Source organism: Gekko japonicus, unplaced genomic scaffold, assembly GCF_001447785.1.
Source record: "Gekko japonicus isolate JY-2015 unplaced genomic scaffold, Gekko_japonicus_V1.1 scaffold1190, whole genome shotgun sequence".
NCBI lineage: Eukaryota > Metazoa > Chordata > Lepidosauria > Squamata > Gekkonidae > Gekko > Gekko japonicus.
The window spans coordinates 127220-150644 of record NW_015173159.1 but is presented as its reverse complement, the minus strand read 5'-3'; the positions used below and the strand labels follow the sequence as shown (position 1 = coordinate 150644).

The 23425-nt window shown below is 43.9% G+C and overlaps 1 protein-coding gene across 1 annotated transcript in view; it reads left to right on the top strand.

Moving 5' to 3' along the window:
* The first annotated feature begins 6639 nt into the window (after positions 1-6639).
* The window catches only part of GNAS (GNAS complex locus), a 122172-nt gene continuing 105386 nt past the window's right edge, over positions 6640-23425 (top strand). The window contains exons 1-3 of the mRNA XM_015422449.1: positions 6640-6690; positions 17882-17989; positions 18099-18218. Coding sequence (XP_015277935.1) covers positions 6640-6690; positions 17882-17989; positions 18099-18218 — 279 coding nt within the window. The remainder of the gene's footprint in view (positions 6691-17881; positions 17990-18098; positions 18219-23425) is intronic.

The window sequence follows — 23425 nt, the reverse complement described above, 5'->3', positions numbered from 1 at the left end:
GCCCTCCCACTGTTGACCCCCCCCCCCAAGCACCAAGATGACAGAGCATCAATCGCCCCAGAGTCCCTATCTATACCTTGTGGCTAATAGCCACTGATGGACCTCTGCTCCATATGCCTATCTAATTCCCTTTTGAAGCCGTCCATGCTTGTAGCCGCCACCACTTCCTGTGGCAGTGAATTCCAAGTGTTAATCACTCTGTGGGTGAAGAAGTACTTCCTTTTATCCGTTCTAACCCGACCGCTCTGCAGTTTCATGGAGTGCCCACGAGTTCTTGTAGTTCTTGTATTGTGAGAAAAGGAGAAAAGTACCTCTTTCTCTACCTGCTCTTTCCCATGAATAATCTTATAAACCTCGATCATGTCACCCCTCAGTCGTCTTTTCTCCAAGCTAAAGAGCCCTAAGCGCTTTAACCTTTCCTCATAGGGAAAGTGTTCCAACCCTTTTATCATTCAAGTTGCCCTTTTCTGCACTTTTTCCAAAGCTATAATATCCTTTTTAAGGTGTGGTGACCAGAACTGCACACAGTATTCCAAATGAGGTCTCACCATTGATTTATGTGCTGTCTTTTACATTCATTGTATTATCTGAGTTTAGCTCCTTTGTATAAATTTATTTTTAACAGCCTTGAATACTCACTGCAGAAAGGCAGGGTACAAATATTTCAAAATAGCTTATTAAAAAAATGTTTTTGTGTCTCTTTACCAGGCCACTATAAGATATTTGACCAAGAAGGACATATTGGACACAACACATATCTTTAATGGGGCGCAATGTCTGTGGATTAAGCTAACTTCTGAATTGCACAGGACTCAAGAAAGTGCTTTATACTAAACATTTCTCCTCCAGCCTGTTTTACAGACCAGAGTTCTTCACCCCTTTTGAAACTGTGGGCACAACTGCAAAATGGCTATGGGATGAGCAGGATTATGTATAACTTTAATAGTAACTCTTCAGCATTTCAGGTAGAAGCTCTTTTTACTGGGATGCCTTTTAGCTTGGATAAACAGCGGCTGAGGGGTGACATGATTGAGTTTTATAAGATTATGCATGGGATAGAGCAGGTTGAGAAAGAAGTACTTTTCTCCCTTTCTCACAATACAAGAACTCGTGGGCACTCAATGAAATTGATGAGCTGTCGGGTTAGAACAGATAAAAGGAAGTATTTCTTCACCCAAAGAGTGCTTAATACATGGAATTCAGTGCCACAAGCATAGACAGCTTCAAGAGGGAATTGGATAAACATATGGAGCAGAGGTCCACCAGTGGCTATTAGCCACAAGGTATAGATAGGAACTCTCAGGCTGGGGCAAGTGATGATCTGTATTCTTGGTGCTTGGGGGGGCTTCTAGTGTCCTGGCCCCACTGCTGGACCTCCTGATGGCCCCTGGTATTTTTGGTCACTGTGTGACGGAGTGTTGGACTGGATGGGCCATTGGCCTGATCCAATATTGGCTTCTCTTATGTTCTTCTTAATCTGAACAGCCAATCAGAAGCTCTGCTTACGTATCCCTGTCTGCTTTCTAGAAGTATTTGGTGGGCACCAGAAAGGTGTTGGCAGGTACCATGGTATAGACCATGATGGGAGCCCCCGATATAGACTATGACAAATTTGAAAACTGATTGTGGACAGCGTGTGATAATAGAAAATAGACACATTGACTGTGCTGTGTACAAATAGCTATGAATTATGCCCAATGTGTTGTAAGAAACAGATGTTGAATCTCTGTAACTGAAATTCATATTTATAGAGATTCAGTATATGTTTCTTTGTCACGAGTGTGAATGTAATGTATATTGTTTCTGTTGGTTCCAAAAACACTACACTGTTACAAGAAACCCTTTCTCTTGCCTCTTTAGAAAAGCAGTAAGACACTTCGGCATGGGGCGATACAATGTGTTTCAGCAATTAATTATTTTCCCTTTATATTAATGACCAGCTATTAAGATGGATGGCCTGAGGTGAAAAGTTTTACCCTGCTGACTTTCCCTCTCTGTTTGGATAGTGGGCATGCAGTAATAAATATGCAGTTAAGTCAAATAGTTACCTTGAACATTTCCCAAGAGGTACAACCTTGCCAGCAGAACGCCTCCAGCAACTTGTGCCCACGTCACACAGTAACCATCATATCTTAACTGGAAAATTAAGTGGAAACAGTTTCATGCTGTCTGACCTCGGGGTCTGCTGCAAGAATCAAAAGCTGAGCAGCTTATGTTAGTCGTTTTAGCTGGGTCACTCCATCAGCTGAGCCATCCCATACTGTTAAGATGACAAGGCTTTTTAAACCAGAAGTAACCAGTCAAAAGGATAAAGTTGGTCTGTTCAAATGAGCGGGCGAAAAGCAAGCAGTAATACATGTAGTAGATTGGTATAAAGCCACACTGCCTTGTCTGCACCCTGAAGGTGGAAGGCTTAACTATAGTTAACGGTCTGCACTTCAGAAATGCTCATAATACTGATCTTGACATAGCCTGGGGAGAGATATAATGATACCCATATGAGTTTTGTTTTCAACCAAACTGTGGTTTGTATTCTGACAGTGTTTCATGGAAGACCTCCACTTGATCAGAGTATTAGTGGATTTATAGTGAGTGTTTCACCTTTGTTGAGAGAGTGGACAAATGGTGGGACTTCCTTTAACTCTCTTGGGAGGTTTGATAGACAGGATAACATTTCTCACTGTCCTCCCACTGTTTAAGGGCATATTTCTCACAAGTGACATTTTTTCTCTTTCTTTCTCAGCATTTGTGCACTATCGTATTTGGAAACCCATTGTGCTATGGTTTCTAGATTCCTCATTGGCTCTGTCCTTGACCTTTCAAGTTCTGCCCTGGATTCACCCCACCCAGAGGACCAGCATTTTCTGATCAGAATGCAGAATCGAAACGGAGTTTTTGTTGCTATAGCGAGAGATGCAGGGCTCTCTTTTCTCTGTTATAGGTAACATACAGAATTCTCAGGGACCAGTGTGACAGTTAGCTGTCTCTGTTGAACTCTGATCTTTGGCTGCAAGCCATTTCCTCATTGCCCCTGCTAAAGTACAGTAGATATAAGTAGAACATAATTATGTCAGAAAGTTTCAGAAAGCACTTGCTTTCGTATTAGCTCACCTGTGTTTCTGGCACAATAGTAAAAAGGCCCTTCTGTTGATGGTTACGCCCCTCAGTAAATTCAGGGACCACAATGTAAAAAAGTTTATTTAAAAACAAAAGGTCTTATTCCAGCTTTTCTGTGTACCTGCTTGCCAGGGGTAAGCAACAACTAAATCCAAGCAAGCAGCTGATAAGGCTGCTACTGCTGCCGCTACTGATGTTATGATTGCTATATTATTGCACTGTGTACCCAAAAAACACCTAGAGCTATGTTTCTGTGCTCATAGCTCTCTCTTTTTTTTTGGCTAAAAGAAGAGGGTATTTGCCACAAGTGCATCCCCCCCATAGTGCCACACTGCCATGAGTGCATCCAGTGCTGCACTGGCAGAGTAATCACAGTGAATGGTTATGGGTCTGTCTCTCTAGGGTTTTGGTTTTTTTGTATTAATTAAAAGTGCTAGCGAGAGCAGAGAGGCACTTTCTCCCCCCCCCCTTTTTTTTTGGCCCCCAAAGGGGATTTTTTAATTGCATTTTTATTAAGACTACAAACTGTACAAGAAATAAGGGAGGGGACTACATTTAGGGATAAAGAAAAGATACCCACTACTGACTAAAAACCCAAGAGAGGAGATCATCAAATTAGCTTAAATATACGTTATCTCTTAATCACGCTAGTCTCATTATGAATTGAGTTACATATAATATTATCTCTTTCAAATCTTAAAATTAACTGTTAACAAGTAAGACCCCTCAGCATCTAGTTTCAATACTTTCAAAGGCACAATTCAGAGTCCTTCAGCCTTCATTTTCCCTTTCCCAATCTCTTCCGCAATTTATAAGGACTTTTAGGGGCTGCTGCCCCTTTCTCTGATAGAGACTCCTCTCCGGAAGATCCCAAGTCCAGCTCGCCACTGGACTTACTGTCCATCCCTTCTTTTTCTTCCTCCTCTGGCGCTCCCAACTGGACTCTCAAAAATTCCCTTGCTTTCTGAACAGAGTCAATCTTCTCCTTTTTATCCTTAATTTTGAAGGTTACGCCCTCCGGAGTCAGCCATCTGTATCCAATTGCATTTGTCTGGAGAAAAAGTACTAAATCTTTGTATTTCTTTCTCCTTTGTCTTATTTAAAATGGAATGTCTTTTAAAATCCTGATAGTATTGTCTCCAACTTTCAAGGGTGATCCAGATGCCGCTTTCAGGATTGCATCCCTCACATGCCTCTTCGAGAATCTTATCACTATTTCCCCAGGCAGATTATTTTTCTTTATATATCCGGAATATGACCTATAGGCCACATCCATATCACTCAGCAAAGATTCCGCCTTCATATCTGTCACTGGGGCCAATATGTCACTCATCATTTCCTTCAGATTCTCTCCCTTAGTCTCTGGAATGCCCTGGAAGCAAAGAATCAAATTAGCCTTTTCCATTTGTAGTTGCAGCAGCTGTTCTTCTGTGGAGATTTGCTTCTTTCCCAGTTTTTGTACTTTCTTCTTCACCCTTTGGGCAGTGGCGTCCACTTCTTTCACCTTCTCAGCTTTTTGATTCATCATTTTAAGCGTCTCGTTCAACTGTGTTTGCTGAGTGGTGATGCATTGATTCATTGTTGACAGCTGCTCCCTGAGGTTATTCATCTGATCCAGCAGGGGGTGCATGGATTCCGCCAATGTCTTTGCCAGCTCGTTGGTTCCTTCTGGTCTTGGTTCCTTTCGTTTTTGAAAGTTTCTCTTTCTCCGTGCTCTTCCCCGCCATCTTTAAGGATTGTTTACTTTAGCAAGTATTTTAAAAGCCTCTGAATATGCGCTTATATGCTCAAACTCGCCTTGGTAAGTCTTTCTTAACAGTTTTTTCCGCTTTCTCTTCCACTCCCCCCCTCCAACTCGCTTAAAAGTTCATGCGCATGGGAGGCATCCCTCCCCCGCTAGTCTCACTTTGTGTTCGGTGGGGTGGGAAGCTTTCTTTAATTGAACTCACGTTCATAATTGGTCATCAGACCTCGTTTTAGCTCCGTTTCTCTGCTCGATCTCCTGTGCTTGCCCCAGTCGGCGTCACTTAGTTCCATTCAGCCACACAGCATGAAGAACCTTCAGGACGGAGAGGCGCCTCAATTTCCCGGCATCGCGCCGGCGAAGAGGCGACCTCTAGAGAGTCCCATGGCCAGCGACCCTTCAACCGGGCCCCTGGGGAGGTGACGATCATGCGCACCCCCTCCTTCTGCTGGTGCGCAGCTTCACCCCCGGGAGGTCCAGGAGGTGAGTCTGCTAGCGCGCCGCCATCAACCGGAAGTCCCAGAGAGGCACTTTCATGCATGAAAACAGCAACTGGTAGGCAAATGCAATCTGAACTCACATCTGTAAGGCTGTCTCAGTCTTCACAACCATTGGTATTTTAAAATAGTTTTTTTAAGTGCTGTGCGTTGTACCTGTATAGGCTCTAGTACTCATTAAAAATAGCTATAGGTGAGTTGGCCAATGTTTAAAAGGTGCTTATTCTGGCAGCTGATTGTAGCTTGAAAAGGCTTTAAAATAGGAACTTAATTGCTAGGAAATGGTGCATGATATATGTTCTGCTCCCTTCAAAAATTTTGGCAATGGGAATAATTTTTTTATCATAGTCCAAAATAGTTGCTGTTAATAAGTCCTGGTCTGTTTCAGTAATGGATTGCAGTTATGGATGTATTGTTAGAATGGGATTTGCTCTGGAAACTCTTATTTAAATTACAGGTCGGTATTAATTGGTCAGCTAACAGTTCCTTAAAGGGTTGGAAGTTTAAGGAAATAAACACCAGATGTGATAACTTAGTGAGTGCCAGCTGCTTGCTTGCTTGCTTACAGCTTTCAAAGAAATCAGGGGCCATGATAACCTGTGCTTTAGAGTTTCAACGCTTCTGACTAAGAATTAGTTTACTGGGGTTGGTTTTATGGATCGGAATTATCTAAATTTATTGTGCTGACTACAAAGGATCACCATCCCAGGTTAGCTTCCTTAGTAAATTTTGCCTACATTGCAGAAACTGTTTCTGTTGTGTGAACAAATAGAGTTGCAGTAATTGAACTAATTTCAGGTTTCACTGCAAAGAGGGAGTGCTTCTACACAAGTGTAAATACTATGGAGCAAGGAAAAATGATTTGAAGTGGAAACTAATTTCAAGCATCTGTTTTGGGAAGGAGTTGTAAAATCAGAGGGTCCTGAATACTAGGAATGCAAATTGATCTCGGAGGTCTTTTAAATCATATGGGATTTATAAGACAATATTTTAAATGGTATTAAAATACATTGGACAGGAGTTGAGCATTTTTAGTTTGGATGGATGGTGGCATATTTATTAGACTTGTAATAAATACGTAAATGAATGCCAGTTCTTACTTAGCTTTGCTGCAATTGTTCTTGCATAGAAGACATCATCCTTCAGACAACCCAGAGCTGCGTATCTTTGACAACATTATTTTAATTCTTCCTCAGCTGTTAATGGGTCTCTGCTCATGCAAGGGATGGGAGGGAACAATTTCTCTCTTTTCCGTTCCCCATTGCTGCCTCCCCAGCCCGTATGGCTGTTACTCCATATGGGTCCCACAGTCCTGTGAATAAATTTTCCCTGGTAAGAGATGGCTGGTAGTGGTAATAATCATTAGATCCAACCCGTAATTGTGATGATTTTATAGTGTTCCTGATTATGTAGATTCAAATAATATCATGAAGTGTCAACACTACTTCTCAAGTGAGTATTTTTGAATTCAGTATAATGTCTGCAGTGGAAACAGTGTGTTCCCTTATACAGGTTCTTATGGGGCCAGGATAGCATCTGTTAGTTCTTGGTACTGGGATTATGCTGATAAATGCAGTTCGTGAAGTAAACTGTAACACTAATTTGTGGTTTTACATTAACAATCTTACACAAAGGTCCATATTTTTGCACCAGTCAGTATGCTACAGAAGAGTTCTAGAACACCTGGACCTGCAACCTGCTGCTATTGTTGTTGTTCTTGTTAGGGTAAGTGAAGTTCTACAGCTCTCCCAATCACCAGTCTGTGACAACTGTATTTCAGCAGTCTCCAGGATTATTTCCTGTAGGTGCCACGTAGTCTTTCGTAACTATCAAACTGGGCCTCGGTAGCTTTGTTCCACGTGGGTATCATAAAAAATTTAGACAGACGAGATGGCTTTAGACACTTCACTGGTAAAGTCTGGATGTGTCTGATAAACAGGTCATTTCGGGGGGGAACGTGGGGGAACACAGTTCCCCCGGGTGAGATGCAGGGGGGCGGGGCACATGACGAAGCCCCGCCCCCTGCTTCCGGCCGCCCCGCTTCCAGCCCTCATTCAGCCAGGAGGAGGCAGGAGAAGAGGGAGGGTAAGTTGCTTCCTCCCTGCCTCTCCCCACCCCTGCCTGCCTAGGGCCAGGGAGGGCCTTGGCGGGGCTTCCTCGCACTCCCGCTGGCCTTGCAGGTCCACCGCCGGGCCCCTGGTGTCAGGGGGTGTGGCATATGCTAATGAGTTATGCCAATGAGTCCCCCTAGCTCTTTTTCTATGAAATGACCCCTGCTGATAAACATAATAAATTGAGCATTTGTTTATTCACTTGTTATAGAATATGCATTTGCATTGTTAACTGCACTGACTGCTGCTGACGATGGCTTGCTGCAGGCTCATGCCAGAGACAGAAGAGACTAATAGAGAAGGGCGCGTGATTCCACAGCATCCTTGCAGTCCCAAAACCATAGGTGCAATCAAGAATGTTACGTCTGTACCGGGATGTTGCGAAGAAGAAATGAATTAATGTGTAAAGCATTTTGTGCATAGATAATACTGTAGAAATGATAATCTAAGTTAAAGCTGCTACACGTATTTTGTTTGCATTTTTCATGAAAATTTGTGTATACTACTAGGCTGTACATTTATTTTCTCAAATACTCATGGAAGCAGAACTCTTTATCTCCGATATTTGTATTAATGCAAACGCAAAAGGATTTGAATACAAAGAAACAAAAAAGAGTTCAGTGAACCTTCATCTCTCTAACTTTTGGTATTGCAATGAATGGTAGTTTATTGGGTCTTTTCACTTTAAGGGTGGAATCTGTCAACTAAATACTGCTTTAAAAAAATCCTGGTGAAGTGTATTTTCAATGAGGCAATTAAGATTGTTCTCTCCGATTTTAGAGCAGGTTTATTTTGTCATATCAATTTGGCAGGCAGAAATTCCTCACAAATGTATTCTCTTGGTTGTTGTAGCTATACATTCAAGTGTTTAAGGCAGGGATGATTGAAATCTCTAAAGAAATTAAAGAGATGTCTAAGTCATAACACCCTGCACTTGAAGAGAGCACTGACACCGCTAAAAGTGGTTATGTGTGACTAAGGCAATGTTTGAACAGGTTCTTTTTCTCTATGGAATATTCAAGGCCAAGTCAGATGGAATTGAAACATCGCAAGCACCAGCCCTGATGATGGTCCTAGTTGAAAATTCTCTTTCTGACTTTTGTCCTTGGAAATTCAGTTCCTCGTTAGAGATGATAACTTTGAAATGGTCCTCCGGTGTCTGTCTGAAGTGCATGTTTGAATGTCCTATGAGAATCTGAACCTGCTGTTTTTCAGAATGCATCCGATGCTTCCAGTTGTGTAGTACAGCCCTACTCGAAGAGGGGAGAAAAATCATAGTGTGGATGTCATGGTCTAGAAACCATCTCATAAGTTTTATAAAAATAGAAGTGTTGAGATATCTGTTCTCTTATGTTTGTCAGTGGGAAATCACACCTGAGACAGATCCAGCTGTGGTTTGTGTCACTGTTGTTAATGGCACTGGAAGGATAGGTGTAGAGAACTGCTAGAGTAGAAGTCATGATGAGAAGCATCCTATTAAAAATGTATAGAGAGCTAATTAGTTAAATACAGGCTTCTTCCACCCTTCCCACCAGCGTTAAAAAAGGCTGCTGGTTCATGGGCTCTCTGTCAGCCAGCAGAAGGTAACATATATGGAAGACCTATTTTCAGCAACAGCTTTCCAAGCCTTTCCACAGCCTGCCCAGTGACAGCCCACAGGGACCTCTTCATGGCTTTTTGTGCTTGGCCCTTGCCCCTGAGCAGGTAGAATGGTGGAAAACATTTCCATGATGCTGCAGTTTAGAAAGTAGAGGCTCCTTTCAATAAAAGACTAGTCCACAACTAGTGTTTCTAGATGACATAAGAACCTAAGAGAAGCCATGTTGGATCAGGCCAATGGCCCATCCAGTCCAACACTCTGTCACGCAGTGGCCAAAAATACCAGGTGCCATCAGGAGGTCCAGCAGTGGGACCAGGACACTAGAAGCCCTCCCACTGTTGCCCCCCCCCAAGCACCAAGAATACAGAGCATCCCTTGCCCCAGACTGAGAGTTCCTATCTTTACCTTGTGGCTAATAGCCACTGATGGACCTCTGCTCCATATGTTTATCTAATTCCCTCTTGAAGCTGTCCGTGCTTGTAGCTGCCACCACCTCCTCATGGGTTAGGGGAATGGCAGAGGGCCAAGCCAGTGCTCCATTGCCAGTACTAGGACGAAGTAGTTACCGTATAAGCTGCTTGTTGAAACCCTTTTGTGCCTTAAAGGTTTATAGCTCGGGTACTACTAGGATTACAAACAGGTCTAGAGGAAAAAGTCTTGTCCCTATTGCTATCTCTGTGTGGACAAGTGACCGCCCTAAATTGGCGCCTGCCCAAAAATCCCTAATTTAGTATTAAGGGCCTCTTCTGATCAGGTGTTTTTGGCAATGCACTCTGTAATGTCTGAGGCAGCTGCCCTCTGATGAATGGGGGAGGAGTGGCATGGCTTTTTAAGCACTATGCTTCTTCAGTGATCTAATGGCAGTTGGTCTCTTTCGTTGATCTGCTGGAATCACCATGTTAAGGGCTCATCTGCTTTTGCTCTTTTTAGGCATGCAAGACTAAAAGGATATTACAGGCAAATGATTATATGTTTACAACCACAATATATAGTCTGTTTAAGATTATATATACATATAAACGTCACTGGGTTGCATCCAAAATACTGGGAGCTGCCCTCTACTCATGGAATTTCCCCACTTCCTGTTGCAGCACTCTTCCTCCACTGCCAGCCACTGTCTCCTGGGGTTGAGGGGACTTCAGGATAGCATTCAATGCCATATGGGTGTGTAATGATTCCATTTTTGGTGTGTGTGTTTCTTTAAATGTTTAGTTTGACTACAGTAATGTAAGGAGAGTGATAGAGGGAGAGAAGTGTGATGTGATTGGCTGATGACAGAGAGCGTGGGAGGATAGATGTCTCTGAGGGGATTCTGTGTTCTTGAAGAGATGAGTGTGGAGAGTTTTTGTGAGTGTATGACAGAGGAAGCAGTTGGGCTTTAGTTAGCCTGTGTGGCTGTATATGAGAGAGAGTTCAGCCTGTGTGGCTATATATGAAAGAGAGTTTGAGTGTCTAAACCTGTCAGAGTGGAGTTTTGGTGTATGAGAGACTGTGTGTGACGCCAAGCCTTGTCAGTCATATTTTCTTTCTTCTACAACAGTTCAAAATTACCCAGAAACCTATTTTGTTCTTTTATAAATAAATCATTATTTGTTTAAACTTATCCCAGCATTCAGAACAGTCCTTCCTCAGGGCCACATAGTCCTCTGAAGCGCCCAGACACTGGGTCATTCTACCAAAATAGATCGATTTGGAATTTTTAATTCCTGGTGGCAGCAGAAATCTACCAAGTTTAGGTGCACAGAGACTGTTTAAAAGGAGAAACAGTCTCCCCAATAAGCGAGGATGCCACAGAGTGTCTTCAGGCACTGGAAATAAAATAATAATTGCCTCCAGCCTTCCACTGGCAGAAGGTGAGCATTGGATCCGGCCCGTAGATACTGGATATTTTGAGAACCTTCTTGATGTGAAGATAATTTCAGAGGGTAGCCGTGTTGGTCTGTAGCAGAACAGCTAGATTTGAGTCCAGTAGACTCTTAGAGACCAACAAGATTTTTGGGGTGTGAACTTTCGAGAGTTAAAGCTCCTTTCACCTGAAGGTACTCTCGAAAATCAATACCTCCAAAACTTTGTTGGGTCTCTAAGGTGTGTTGTGCCAGAGGCCATTTTCTTGCCCGTGGGTAGCAAGGGTCTTTTCTAATGGATTTGAGTGGTCAAAGGAAGCTCAGCTCAGCAAGGTACTGCGGTTACATGAATACACTTTAATTGCAGAACATAAAACAAACCCCAGTATAAACAAAGAGGAATCCTCATGTCTCTTCAGTCACTGGGGGCTTCTTGCAGCAACAAAAGTTTCCAGCAGCTCCAAGTTTCCAGCAAAGCCCCAGTGAAGCCTCTTTGGTAAAGTGTCCTCTTCCTCTTTTATTGCTGGTTTAGGTGCAGCCTCCTCGCACGGGTATCGCCTGGCAGGCGTGCTAGTTCTTGAACCTGACATCCCCTTATTAGGATGCCGTGCTGGCACCTCAGATGCTCACTGGCTCTGGACAACACGCAAAATGGTCTGGCGTGCAACTCTTTGGCCCATGCAGTGTGGACTGGCTACCCTTGAGGAAGGTTTTACAATGTGTGTGCTTTGCGTTGGATACACAGCATGTTACAGAGCATTCATTTGTTCCAATAACTGTTCAGAAAATCAAAGTCAAGGATAGAAATAACTGGGGAGCTTTTCTCAGCTTTTTTATTTTGTCAGCAGGTTTAAAAACACAGGGCTGGGCTTGTGTGTCCCTGCAGTCATGAGCAGGTGTGGGTTTTCTGCTGTGGAATGATGGTTCCTTTCCTGGCATTTGCTCCTCAACATCAGATACATAGTCCCTGGATGAAATGCTTAGGGCCTCTTTGCCTAGACTCATAGAACTCTGCTTTTACTGTTTTTTCTTTTCAAGGCACCCTAGAATCATAGAGTTGGAAGAGACTTCTAGGGTCATCTAGTCCAACCCTCCTGCACAATGAAGGAAATCTACAAATACTCCCCCCCAGACCCCCAGTGACCCCTGCTCCATGCCCAGAAGATGACAAAAAACCTTCCAGGATTTGTGGCCAAACTGGCCTGGAGAACAATTGCTTTCTGACCTCAAAGTGGCAATTGGCATTTCCTTGGGCATGTAAGAAAGGGCCATGATAACTAAGCACTGAGACAACCCTTCCTGCCTTTCCTCTCATGATCTGCCTAAGTTCACAGAATCAGCATTGCTGTCAGAGGGCCATCTAGCCTCTGTTTGAAAACCTGTGAAGAAACAGAGCCCACCACCTCCCAATGAAGCCTGTTCCACTGAGGTACCGTTCTGTCAGGACGTTCTTTCTGATGTTTAGCTGAAATATTTAGTCCTGTCACACTTTATGGGGTGGGCATGGCTCAGTGGTAGAGTGTCTGCTTGGAGTGCAGAAATACCCAGGTTCAGTCCGCTCCCCGGCATCTCCAGTTAAAGGACATGGTAGCAGGTGATTTGAAAGACTTCTGCCTGAGACCCTGGAGAGCTGCTGCTGGTCTGAGTAGTCAGCAATGTTCCCTCTAAGCTTTTTTCACCTCCAGCTCACACATTTTTGTCTTCGCTCAGGAAGGATGGCTCCAGAGCAAACTAATTTATGCAGCAGCCAAATCACTCGCTCCCAACCTTAATGCCAGTAGCTCACAAAGTAGAATTTTGCTCGCAAGACTCCACAGCTTAGAGGGCACATTGGTAGCCAGTACTGACCTTGATGGTGCGATAGCCTGATTTATTATAAGGCAGCTTCCTGTGTTCAGGTGGACTCTCCCCCCCCCCCCACCGCGCACTGTAGGGTTCTTTTCTATTTTAAAAAATGATTATGTATTTTAAACTTGCAGGACTGCTCTAAGGAAATAGGAGCAGCTTTCTTGGCTTGTCACAAGGGCTACCCAGCCATTGGTATTCATAGCCCCCCTTCTGCAGTTAGGCACAGCGATTCCTCTGCTCCTGATAACAGAGGATAGGATTGTAGGGCTGTCCGAAGTGCCTCATCAGCAGCCTCTCTGTTACAAGGTTATTTCATAAAATATTTATACCTCATCTTTCCTCTTGGCTCGGATTAGGCCTGTACGAGCCCATAAATTTACTTCATTTAAAGAAAGACATAGCAGGAAGATGCTGGAGTACAACGGTGGCTTTTTAAAAAACAGATTTAGAAGTTATTGTAATGGTGGTACCCTGTTTACCTCAGAAGGAATAAGTGGTCTGGCCACGTTCTTTAGAAATGAGGAGCCAAGAGCATATTCTTTCTAAAATTACTAAAGTCAGCATGCTAAAATAATTTTATTGCTTCGCGCTTCCATAAAGCCATGTTTTGTGAGTCCTTGAACTAAAGCTGTTGCTAAATTGCACTTGAAGGTAAGGTATCAGCCAAACGGTTGACGTAGCTCACCCTTTAGGACTCTGGGCTTTCCATTGTCATGGAAAACGTACACTTTGTAAACATTACAAACACAAAATGAGATATGTTCATCGCTGTGTAATAAGACACTTTGTTTACGGAGCATGCCATGGGACCACGGTAACACAAGCAGAAATAGGGATTTGAGCACTTCAGTTGTAAAGACAATGATGATTGCCTAGCAGTTATGGCTGCGGGAATTTTTCACTACTCTGAAATGCATTATCGTTTAATCTTTCCCTCGGTAGCTTTGAACTCTGGTAAAAGCTTTTAATAAAGGAAGATTGTCTAGAAATTGGAATACACTATAGGTTGAAAAAAAATGTCCTGCTGTATCCCTGTGCCTGGGTGGTTTGAAAATATTTCCAACAGTGGCAAAATAAGTCACGATGTACCAGAATATAAATATACTGTGAGAAATGACGCCACCGGACATTAAAAAACTAACTGGGCTAGATGGTACCTAGGAGAGCTAGCGCTCTGTAGCCTGTGGTGTTGGTTGATTTTGTTTTGGGTTGATTTTTTTTTAGCAATGCCTACTTGACTTGAACTTTTAATACACTAAGCACTGGTTCCCAAAGGGGGCAATAACCGCCCTCTCGGGGGTGCTGGAATGATCCAGGGGCAGATCTACAAACTGCATCTTTTTGTCCACTTCTTGAAGGTAGATGTCCAGTGGGGGGCTGAGTAATTTTTTTTCTGAAAAGGGGGCGGTAGGCCAAATACGTTTGGGAACCTCTGCAAAGGCTGCCATCCTCTTACCAGTGCTCGGGTGTTATTGCAGTCCCTACAGTCAGCTCTGCCTTTTGAGAACTTGCTCTGCTCTTTCTAGCAGGATGTGTAGTGGATAATTCTGCAGTTGGGGCTTATGTAAGCTTTGGACCACAAGCCATTTAAGCCATAGCTCTTGAGCATAAGCTGGTTTAGTCTTCTGGCCAAATCCTCCAAACCTTTGTTGGAAAACTGTGATTAAAGTGCCATCAGGTCGCAGCTGACTTAAGGTGATCCCGTAAGGTTTTCAAGGCAAGAGACAAGCAGAAGTGGTTTTGCCATTGTCTACCTCTGCATAGCAGCCCTGAACTTCTTTGGTGGTCTCCCATCCAAGTACTAACTAGAACTGACCCTGCTTAGCTTCCGCGATCTGGGCTGTCCAGGTCTGGGCTCCTTGGAAAATTACTCAGAGGTTAAAAGTACTGTACACCCCAAAGTGCTGTTGCAAATGAAAAGTTCACGGACTGCTGTTTTTTTAAGGTGTTTGTTCATACGGTGTGATGGGCAAGCGGCCGATCTGACACACAGTCGATCTGTGGTGTGATTACATTAGTGGTGTCTGCATTATGATCTATCTCAAGGTTGTCCAACCCACAAATGTCCTTCTCTTGAATGGCTGCATCATCTCATGATATTAAATTTCTTTGTTATTCTGTCATTTTAGTGCATTGGTTCACTTTCATGATGAGTACGTAGTTCAGTTGTATTGTATATTTGAGGAAGAAAATACACCAAATAATGGGAAATTGCAGGGGGAAGCACATTTCTTTTAAAACATACTTTTCAAACTCGCATGTAAGGTAAAGAAGTAAGGGGAGGAAAAGCATTTTGATGCAAATACATCTTCATGGCTAGTGTGCAAGCTTTTTATTTTTAGTCATTCTAAAAAGGCAAAAGAGGGTTTTCAAGTTTTTTTCTGCCTACAGCGTAAACATGATTATATAAAATAAAATACCTGTGCCACAATCATATAGGCTCATTGTATGCAGGTATTGGTAGGCTGACTCTGTAAAGTATTGCAGTATATGGGGTTGGCCCAGAGAGGCCTTGTAAAATGTTGATATTTGCTTGTGATAGAAGCCTCCCCATCTGTTTTCAGAACAAAAACTTTTCTAGGCTTTTACCTGAAATCATGAAGACTAAAGACTTGTCTTTTCTGTTTTTTTGTTTTTTTTAAGGAAAGCAAGGGCCATCACATTCCAGTCTTTAGGTGCTGACATTGTGTGAGAATAGGAGACACCTGTTCAGGGGTTCAAAAGAACATAAGAGAAGCCATAACAACATAAGAGAAGCCATCCAGTCCACCAGCAGGGTCAGAACTCCAGAAGCCCTTCTGTTGTTACCCCCCAAGGACCAAGAATGCAGAGCATCACTGCCCCAGACTGGGTGTGGTCAGACGGCGTGCTGGGAGCAGTTTGAATTACTCCGGTCCCGTTGCATTTTTTTTTAACCTAGAGAATCACGATCACACTCATCTTCTTGTTCTGGATCACTACGCAGCCATGTCGCTCCCCACTGTCCACACGCGGGAGCGTGCGTCGGTGTTTTTTTCTCTCTCTCAGTTTGGGCATGCGCACAGGCAGCCATCTGTAGAATTAAAATTTTTGCACATGCACAAAACAACAATTTCCACTTCAACCCAACTGCTGTAACACTTCCCTTTAAACTTTAAAGGAACACTTCCCTTTAAACTTTTACCCTGAAACTGGCATGGCAAGCGCGTGTACACAGTGCTCAACGGAACTAATGCCATTGTGGCAATGCCAGCTCAACAAATCCAGGGGGGTGGGGAGTGCAAGCCTACCACAGCCAGTGCATGTACACTATGCCCAGAAGAGCCAATATCACTCTGGCAGTGCCAGCTCAATAAATCCAAGAGAGGGTGTTGCATGCCTAGCATGGCAAGCGCGTGTACACAGTGCTCAACGGAACTAATGCCATTGTGGCAATGCCAGCTCAACAAATCCAAGTTTGGGGGTGGGGGTTTGCAAGCCCAACATAGTCATTGCATGTACGGAGTGCCGAACAGTGCCAGTGCAGTGTACTAGTGCCCAGCAAATCCCAGTGCCTTCCCTTAAAGGCTTTCTTCCCCCCTCCTCTATTGAAAACAACAAGAGGATGGAGGCACCTTTTGGGGGCACTTTGTACATGCACTGGTTCTGCAAGATTTGGATAAATCCCCCCACCTTCAGTTTCTGCTGTGGAGACTCTCTGGTTTGACATCAGTCCTTGTTATTTTGCTGTTTTTCCCCACCATTGGAAACATTGGAGGATGGGGGCACCTTCTTTGGGGGTCCCAAATAATTGGACCCCCTAGTCCAGTCTTTTAGAAACTTGGGATCTTTTGATGAGATGCGCCAGAAGTTATGCTGAAATTTTGGTGTCTCTACCTCAAAAAACAGCCCCCCCCCCCCGACCCCTGGATAGATTCCCCATTGTTTATAATGGTCTCATAGGGTATAATGGAGCCAGGGGGACTTGTAATTTCCCGAAAAATACGAATACCATACCGGTATTGGAATTCGGGGTTTTCCAGGAATTCTGAATGGGGGGCAGGTCCAATATAGCTGAATCCGAAAAAATTGTGCACACCCCTAGTTTGTACCTAGGGACTTCCATTAATTGATGTGTTCTAGAGCCAGGGAAAATGCAGGGTTGGGAGGGTATTGGCAGGCAAGGTGAAAGGTGTTCTTGTTAATTAACAAAGTTTTCAAAACGAAACTGAACATGATATAATATTCTGCCTAAACGTTTCAGTTTGTGTGTGTTTCAGTAAAGCCAGTTTGGTGTAGTGGTTAAGTGCGCGGACTCTAATCTGGGAGAACCAGGTTTGCTTCCCCACTCCTCCACTTGCACCTGGCTGGATGGCCTTGGGCAAGCCGTAGCTCTGATAAGAGCTGTCCTTGAAAAAGAGCAGTTTCTGTCAGAGTTCTCTCAGTCCCACCTACCTCACAGGGTGTCTGTTGTGGGGAGGGGAAGGGAAAAGGAGTTTGTAAGCCGCTCTGAGACTCCTTTGGGTAGTGAAGGGTGGGGTATAAGTCCAATCTCTTCTTCTCTTCTTCTTCTTCTAAAATGAGTGTTGTAGGGCAGCTAAAGGTATATCTGTCTTCATCCCATCATGTTCTCCCTGTACCTGTATGAGTTTTTTTCACTTGAGTTGTTTTTAAAGCATATGAATTTATGAAACTGCCTTTTTCCCAGGGCAGGATGAGCTCAGTGTCGTCTGTGCAGACCAAGTTGCAGTGTTGCAGGATTTAAGAAGAGGGTTTTTACCCTTGAGGTCTCTTTTATTCAGAAGTACGGGGAATTGAACCTGAGGTTTTTATAGGCAAAGCATGAGCTCTGCCATTGAGCTGTGGGGGTCTCCCCCATTCTGATAAAACAGCAGCAGTTTAGATTTTATTTTCATTTTTGCATGTTTGACTAAGCAGCAGGTGATTTCCTCCTTCTAAGCATGTGCAACTTAGTTACACTGTCGTAGATTTATTATAACAAGAGCAGTCTGAATTTGCAATTGAAACACTGTTCGTTCACCCCTGCTCCACCCCAGATATTCTGGTTGGGTGTGCATATGGTATTCAGTGGCTAGCTAGAAGATTTATTGAAGATTTTGTGTCTTGATAAAAGTTTTATGACCTTTGTTTTTCCCTTCAAGAGCTATCGGTTCACCATCCAGAGATTTAATTTGCTATGTTTTCTTGGTTACAGGGAGAAAAAAATGAAAATTCAGGATATTAAAAACAATATTAAAGAAGCTATAGAGGTAAGTCTACAAGGTGGTGGTGGGGGTTGTATGTTTATTTTGCTGGTTGCTTTGAATTGGTCTTTTAACCCATCACTAACTGGTAACTTTTAAAATCCTTTTTATGCAGACAATAGTGACAGCAATGGGAAACCTGGCCCCACCAGTCGAGCTAGCCAATCCAGAGAACCAGTTTCGAATCGACTATATATTAAACCTAGCAAACCAGATAGATTTTGACTTCCCACCAGTAAGTATAAATTGTTATTGACCATAGGTTGACTTTGGATTAGTACTTAGGTGGTGGTGGTTGTTTTCATTGAGAGGATACAATTTAGCGACTGGTCCAGTTAAAGAATGTTCTGTTACTGTTCTGACCGGCATGACTTCTTTGGTAGTCAAGCATAGATCTACGGCTAGGTCATGTATTACCTTCCCTTGCAGAAATCTTCATTCCACAGTTGTTGGATATTTGTCCAGGTGTTCCGGAAGCTCTGCTGTCCAGGAAGGTGTGTTTAAGCCTGGCCTACAAGTTAAAAGTAAAAGCAGTACAGTAGTTGAAGTACAGGGGTGCATTTAAAGTGGATGGGGCAATGTCATTACCATATAATGCCGTCCTTGCAAACTCCAGGATACTTTAACATGGAACACCCCCCATGTACACACTAGAAGAAGAAGAGTAGGTTTTTGTACCCCATGTTTCTCTACCTTAAGGAGTCTCAAAGCAGCTCTTTCCCTTCCTCTCCCCACAATAGGCACCTTGTGAGGTAGGTGGAGCTGAGAGAGTTCTGAGAGAACTATGACTGGCCCAAGGTCACCCAGCAGGCTTCATGTGGAGGACGAGTGGGGAATCAAATCCGATTTTCCAGATTAGAGTCCACTGCTATACCATGCTGGCTCTCACCAGCCATTGCCTCTCACCCTTAACTTTGAAGCAACTGTTAGTGTCACAAAATGACATCACAGCCCATAATAAAGGATGCGACCATTTGCTACTATTATTATCATCCATAATTTTATAGCACTGCTGGTCTGCAGAGCCCTTTGCAGCCAGCCCCCTGTCTCATTTACACTCTCAGCACAGAGAAGCGGGTAATTAAGTCTCAGGTTGCAGGCCGACAGTGCAGACCTAAGCAGAGCTACGCCCTCCTGAGTCTATTGAAGTTGGCGGGTTTAGAAGGGTATAGCTCCGTTTTAGGATGACGCAGTGAGAGGTAGGGAGCCCATGCAGTTGGATTCAGGACTGAATGCTTTTTCTTGTTTACTTACCTGGGAGCTGTTGTCAGTGGCTAACATAGGGAACTGTGATCCAGAAAGTTGTTGGTTCAGACTCCATGTCTGTCACTAGGTGTGTTCTCGAGGGGAAGCCACTCTCTCTCAGCCTTCCACGTCCAGTATGGTGACAATGGAGGTCTTCCTTACAAGGCTGTTTTAAGGGTTGCAACATAATGTATGTGGAGCATTTTGAAGTGCTATAGAAACGCTAAGTAAAGAGTCAAGTGTAGTGGTTAGGAGCACGGACCCTAAACTGGGAGAACTGGGTTTGGTTATTCACTCCTCCACGTGAAGCCTGCTTGGTGACCTTGGGTCAGTCACAGTTCTCTCAGAGCTGTTCTCTCAAGAGCAGCTCTCTCAGAGCTCTCTCAGCCCCACCTACCTCACAGGCAGTGTTCCCTCCAAGCTGATTTAGTGTGAGCTAGCTCACAGTTTTTTTCCTCCGGCTCACACATTTTTGTCTTTGCTCAGGAAGGAGGGCTCCAGAGAAAACTAATTTATGTAGTAGCCAAAGTGCTCGCTCACAACTTTAATGCTAGTAGCTCACAAAGTAGAATTTTTGCTCACAAGACTCCACAGCTTAGAGAGAGCATTGCTCACAGGGTGTCGTGGGGAGGGGAAGGAGATTGTAAGCTGCTCTGAGACTCCAAGTGAAGGGCGGGGGATATAAATCCAATCTCTTCCTCCTCCTCCTCCTCCTCCTCCTCTTCTTCTTGCTGCTTGTGGATGGCTGCATTTTTATTTTTTTTGCTTTTTGTGGCCGGAAAAAGGTCATCTGAGTAATGGGCAGTAAGCACACCTGTTTGATCTCCATCACAAAAATCATTCAGATGGAACTGAGAATGGCCTGCAGATTTTTTCTCGCTCTCCTCTGCTTGCAGTGAATGGTTCAGAAGACATGTTCGCAAGGTGCATAGATCACCACACATACTGTTGACACAGCTCCTAATCAAAGGCTTTATCAGTGATTTGTAAAGGGCAGCATCTCAAGGACTCTTTCCAAAGTTAACACACAGGTTACCTGTGCTTGGAAGGGGGTCGCTTGGGAGTTCGGGGGTGTGGATTTAGTAAAATATCAAAAAGAGATGAGAGTGGGAGTCTGAACCTCTTTCGACTTATTGGTGCTGTTAATACCTATGCTATGCTCTGTAGCTGTAGGGAAGACATTGCGCTGAATGTAATCAGATGTTTTGATGTATTGAAAAGGATTCGTGGCCCACAGCTTCCTGCTTGCTGCCTTCTTACACTTTTAAGCTGGTTTAAATAATTCGTTGTGAAAAAACTTTCTCCCCATGTTTTAGCTGAGAAACGTAACAACAGTTCTTGTGGTTCCCCCTAGAGATACCTCTTGAATAGCTTTCTTTATATCACTCCCCTTGCAGATTTAGAGATATTTTTTTTTTCTGTGTCAGTTAATCTAGATACAGCTCTGCTTCCAGGAGAAGCCAGGTTAAATATTTGGAGACGAATTTTCTTATGCTTCTTGACTGCACAAAAGTTCAGTGTTTTGCACCTCGGTGACCTATAAGTTGCTGCCATCTGGCCCGTTGACAAGAAATTTCTGACGGCCATCAATGCATCGCTAGTCGAGGGCTAGAGAAAGAGCCACAGAGATTTCCAGCTAGTGAAGAGCTTCACAGGAAGTCATGGTTAATAATCTTGCAATACTTAGAGGTTAATGAATAGGTGTAGTTGGCACTACCCGTTTCCAGGTTAGAATGAATGTAGCTTTCCACGCTCAAGCGGGCGACATTCCAAAAATATCAACTGTCAGGCCTGCCGCTGATAGCTCTGAACCACAAAGGCCCAACAACAGGAACGGCGTCTCTCCTGCCTCGCTGCATTATGTGCTTCTGCCTCACTTCCCTACTGGCTCTGGATCTGAAATGCTATTGGTTGTTGCAGCTGGCAGAAGGCAGTAAAGCCTGTCCAAGAGAAACCACTTTGCACTGCAGGAGAGTTTTGTTAACTGTCCCAGTGACTCAGGTCTGGTGCTGGATAAAGCTGCTGCATTCTCTTCTCCCACCTGGCTTCCCTTCTGATGGCCAAACAGAACTGGTTGCTACGTTTGGCCGCTTGCAGTCAGAGACAAGAGAGGGCAGGCGGCCAGCAGGGTTGGGGCAGGATATGCCGTTCTTAAAGCATTGCTGCTGTGGTTTATGACACTTGCGCTGCTCTAGCTGGGTCTTGTTCACAGCATCGTGCCGTTTGTCTGGCGCATGCGTCTCCTTTGAGGATATGGATGCAAGACTCAGGATTAGCTCATTCAAGTGCCAGCAGTGTTCCACTGGTACTTACTTCTGTGTTATAAGTACAGTAACTTGATACCGAAGGAGATCTATACACATTAATTCTCAAGGTGTATATTGAAATTAGCAGTCCCTCGAAACTAGGGGCCACATACCACTTTTAAAGAGGTACAGATTTCTCTTCCTTAGTACAATTTGTATGTAAAAGAAACTGTGTGTGGCAGAATTTGGGGTCACGCTATGACTTGATGCACTTCAAAAAGGCTGTGCAGTACAGTTGACCGTGTTCCCCCGGCGTACTGAAATTCAGCATTTTTACCTGACCCAGAGCAATGCAGACAACAAATATTTCAGGGTGTGCAGAATAAAGTCTGAGTCCAGTGGCACCTTTGAAGAGCAGCAAAGTTTTATTCTGGGTATAAGCTTTCATGTGCATGCACATGAACGCTTATACGGAGAATAAAACTTTGCTGGTCTTAAAGGTGCCACTGGACTCGGACTTTGTTCTGCTTCAGACCAGCACAGCAACCCACCTAAATTGAGAGTGTGCAGGTCACCCACTATTTGAAAGTCTCCCCCCCCCCAAAGCAGGCACTTGGGGGGGGGACTTGCTTTCACTGTAGGATTTGCCCTTTATACCTTTACTTCTGAAAGCACCTTTACCCTCTTCTTGATGATTAGTCCGAATACCTTCAAAGTGCAATACTGTGGGAGTCAAATGATATGGCCTGAAGTTTGTCCAACTGAGAAACTCAGGTCGCATCAACTGTGAGGGCTGACTTCTTTTGTATTCTTGGTTTTTTCAGAGCGCCCTAATCAAGTCTAAAAGAGAAACAAAAACCAAATGTGTATATATGCTGCCATCGTGGTGGCGAAGGAAGCCAGCACGCTGCAAATTTTGTACCCAACGCAGTGTTGTATTCAGCATGACCTTCTGTTGAAAGGATAGTGGTGACGCGAGGAGGTTAAAGATTGAGTACATTTGGTAATGGATTACTAGATCTCCTGAAGTCAAATGGCTTGAGTTTTGCATTAGCTGTGTCTTGCCAAATGACAATAAGGAATTCTGGTGCTTATGAGATGACAGTAACATCGGGGGGAGGGGGGTTGTTTTTTTTAAAAAAATCATTGCTTCCTGTTTAACTGTACCTTGTATATCAGTAAGTAACTAGCAAGACAAGTTATGCATGTACTTTCAAAAGTTTGTCAGCAAGCAGTTGGAAATCTTTTATTATACAAACACATTTTAAAGTGGGACTGATGAGATGTTGGAGGAAGAGGGTGATCAGATTACTGACCACTAAGGACCCGCACCCCCCCCCCAAAGTAATACAACTGGCTTTCCTCTTAATGCTTTAACTACGCAAACGGTGGAGGAATGAGCCTTGGCAGAGCGTCCCCATTAAATGTACTGGAGGAGGGGAGCACATCCCATTTAAAGATACATTATAGAAGTGGATCAACTGTGGATAGTTCATTGCTGTTGTATATATAGGTAAAGGTTTCCCTTGCTCGAACGCCAGTCGAATCTGACTCTAGGGGGCGGTGCTCATCTCTGTTTCCAAGCGGAAGGGCCAGCACTGTCCAAAGACGTTTCCTTGGTCATGTGGCTGGCGTGCCTAAACGCTGAGGCGCACGGAACACTGTTACCTTCCCACCGAAGCGGTACCTGTTTATCTACTTGCAGTTTCTTGCTTTCGAACTGCTAGTTTGGCAGGAGCTGGGGCCAGAGACGGGAGCTCACTCCGTCATGCGGCACTAGGGTCTTGAACGGCTGAACTACAGACCTTCTGGTCTGGAGCTCAGCGTCTTAACCTCTGAGCCACCACGGCCCCTGTAGCATATATGTATATATACATCTTTGACTCCAGTGCCAATATGTATAACAAAGTGGAGAATCATGTCTCGCTTTCAACCATGATTTCCTGTTTCA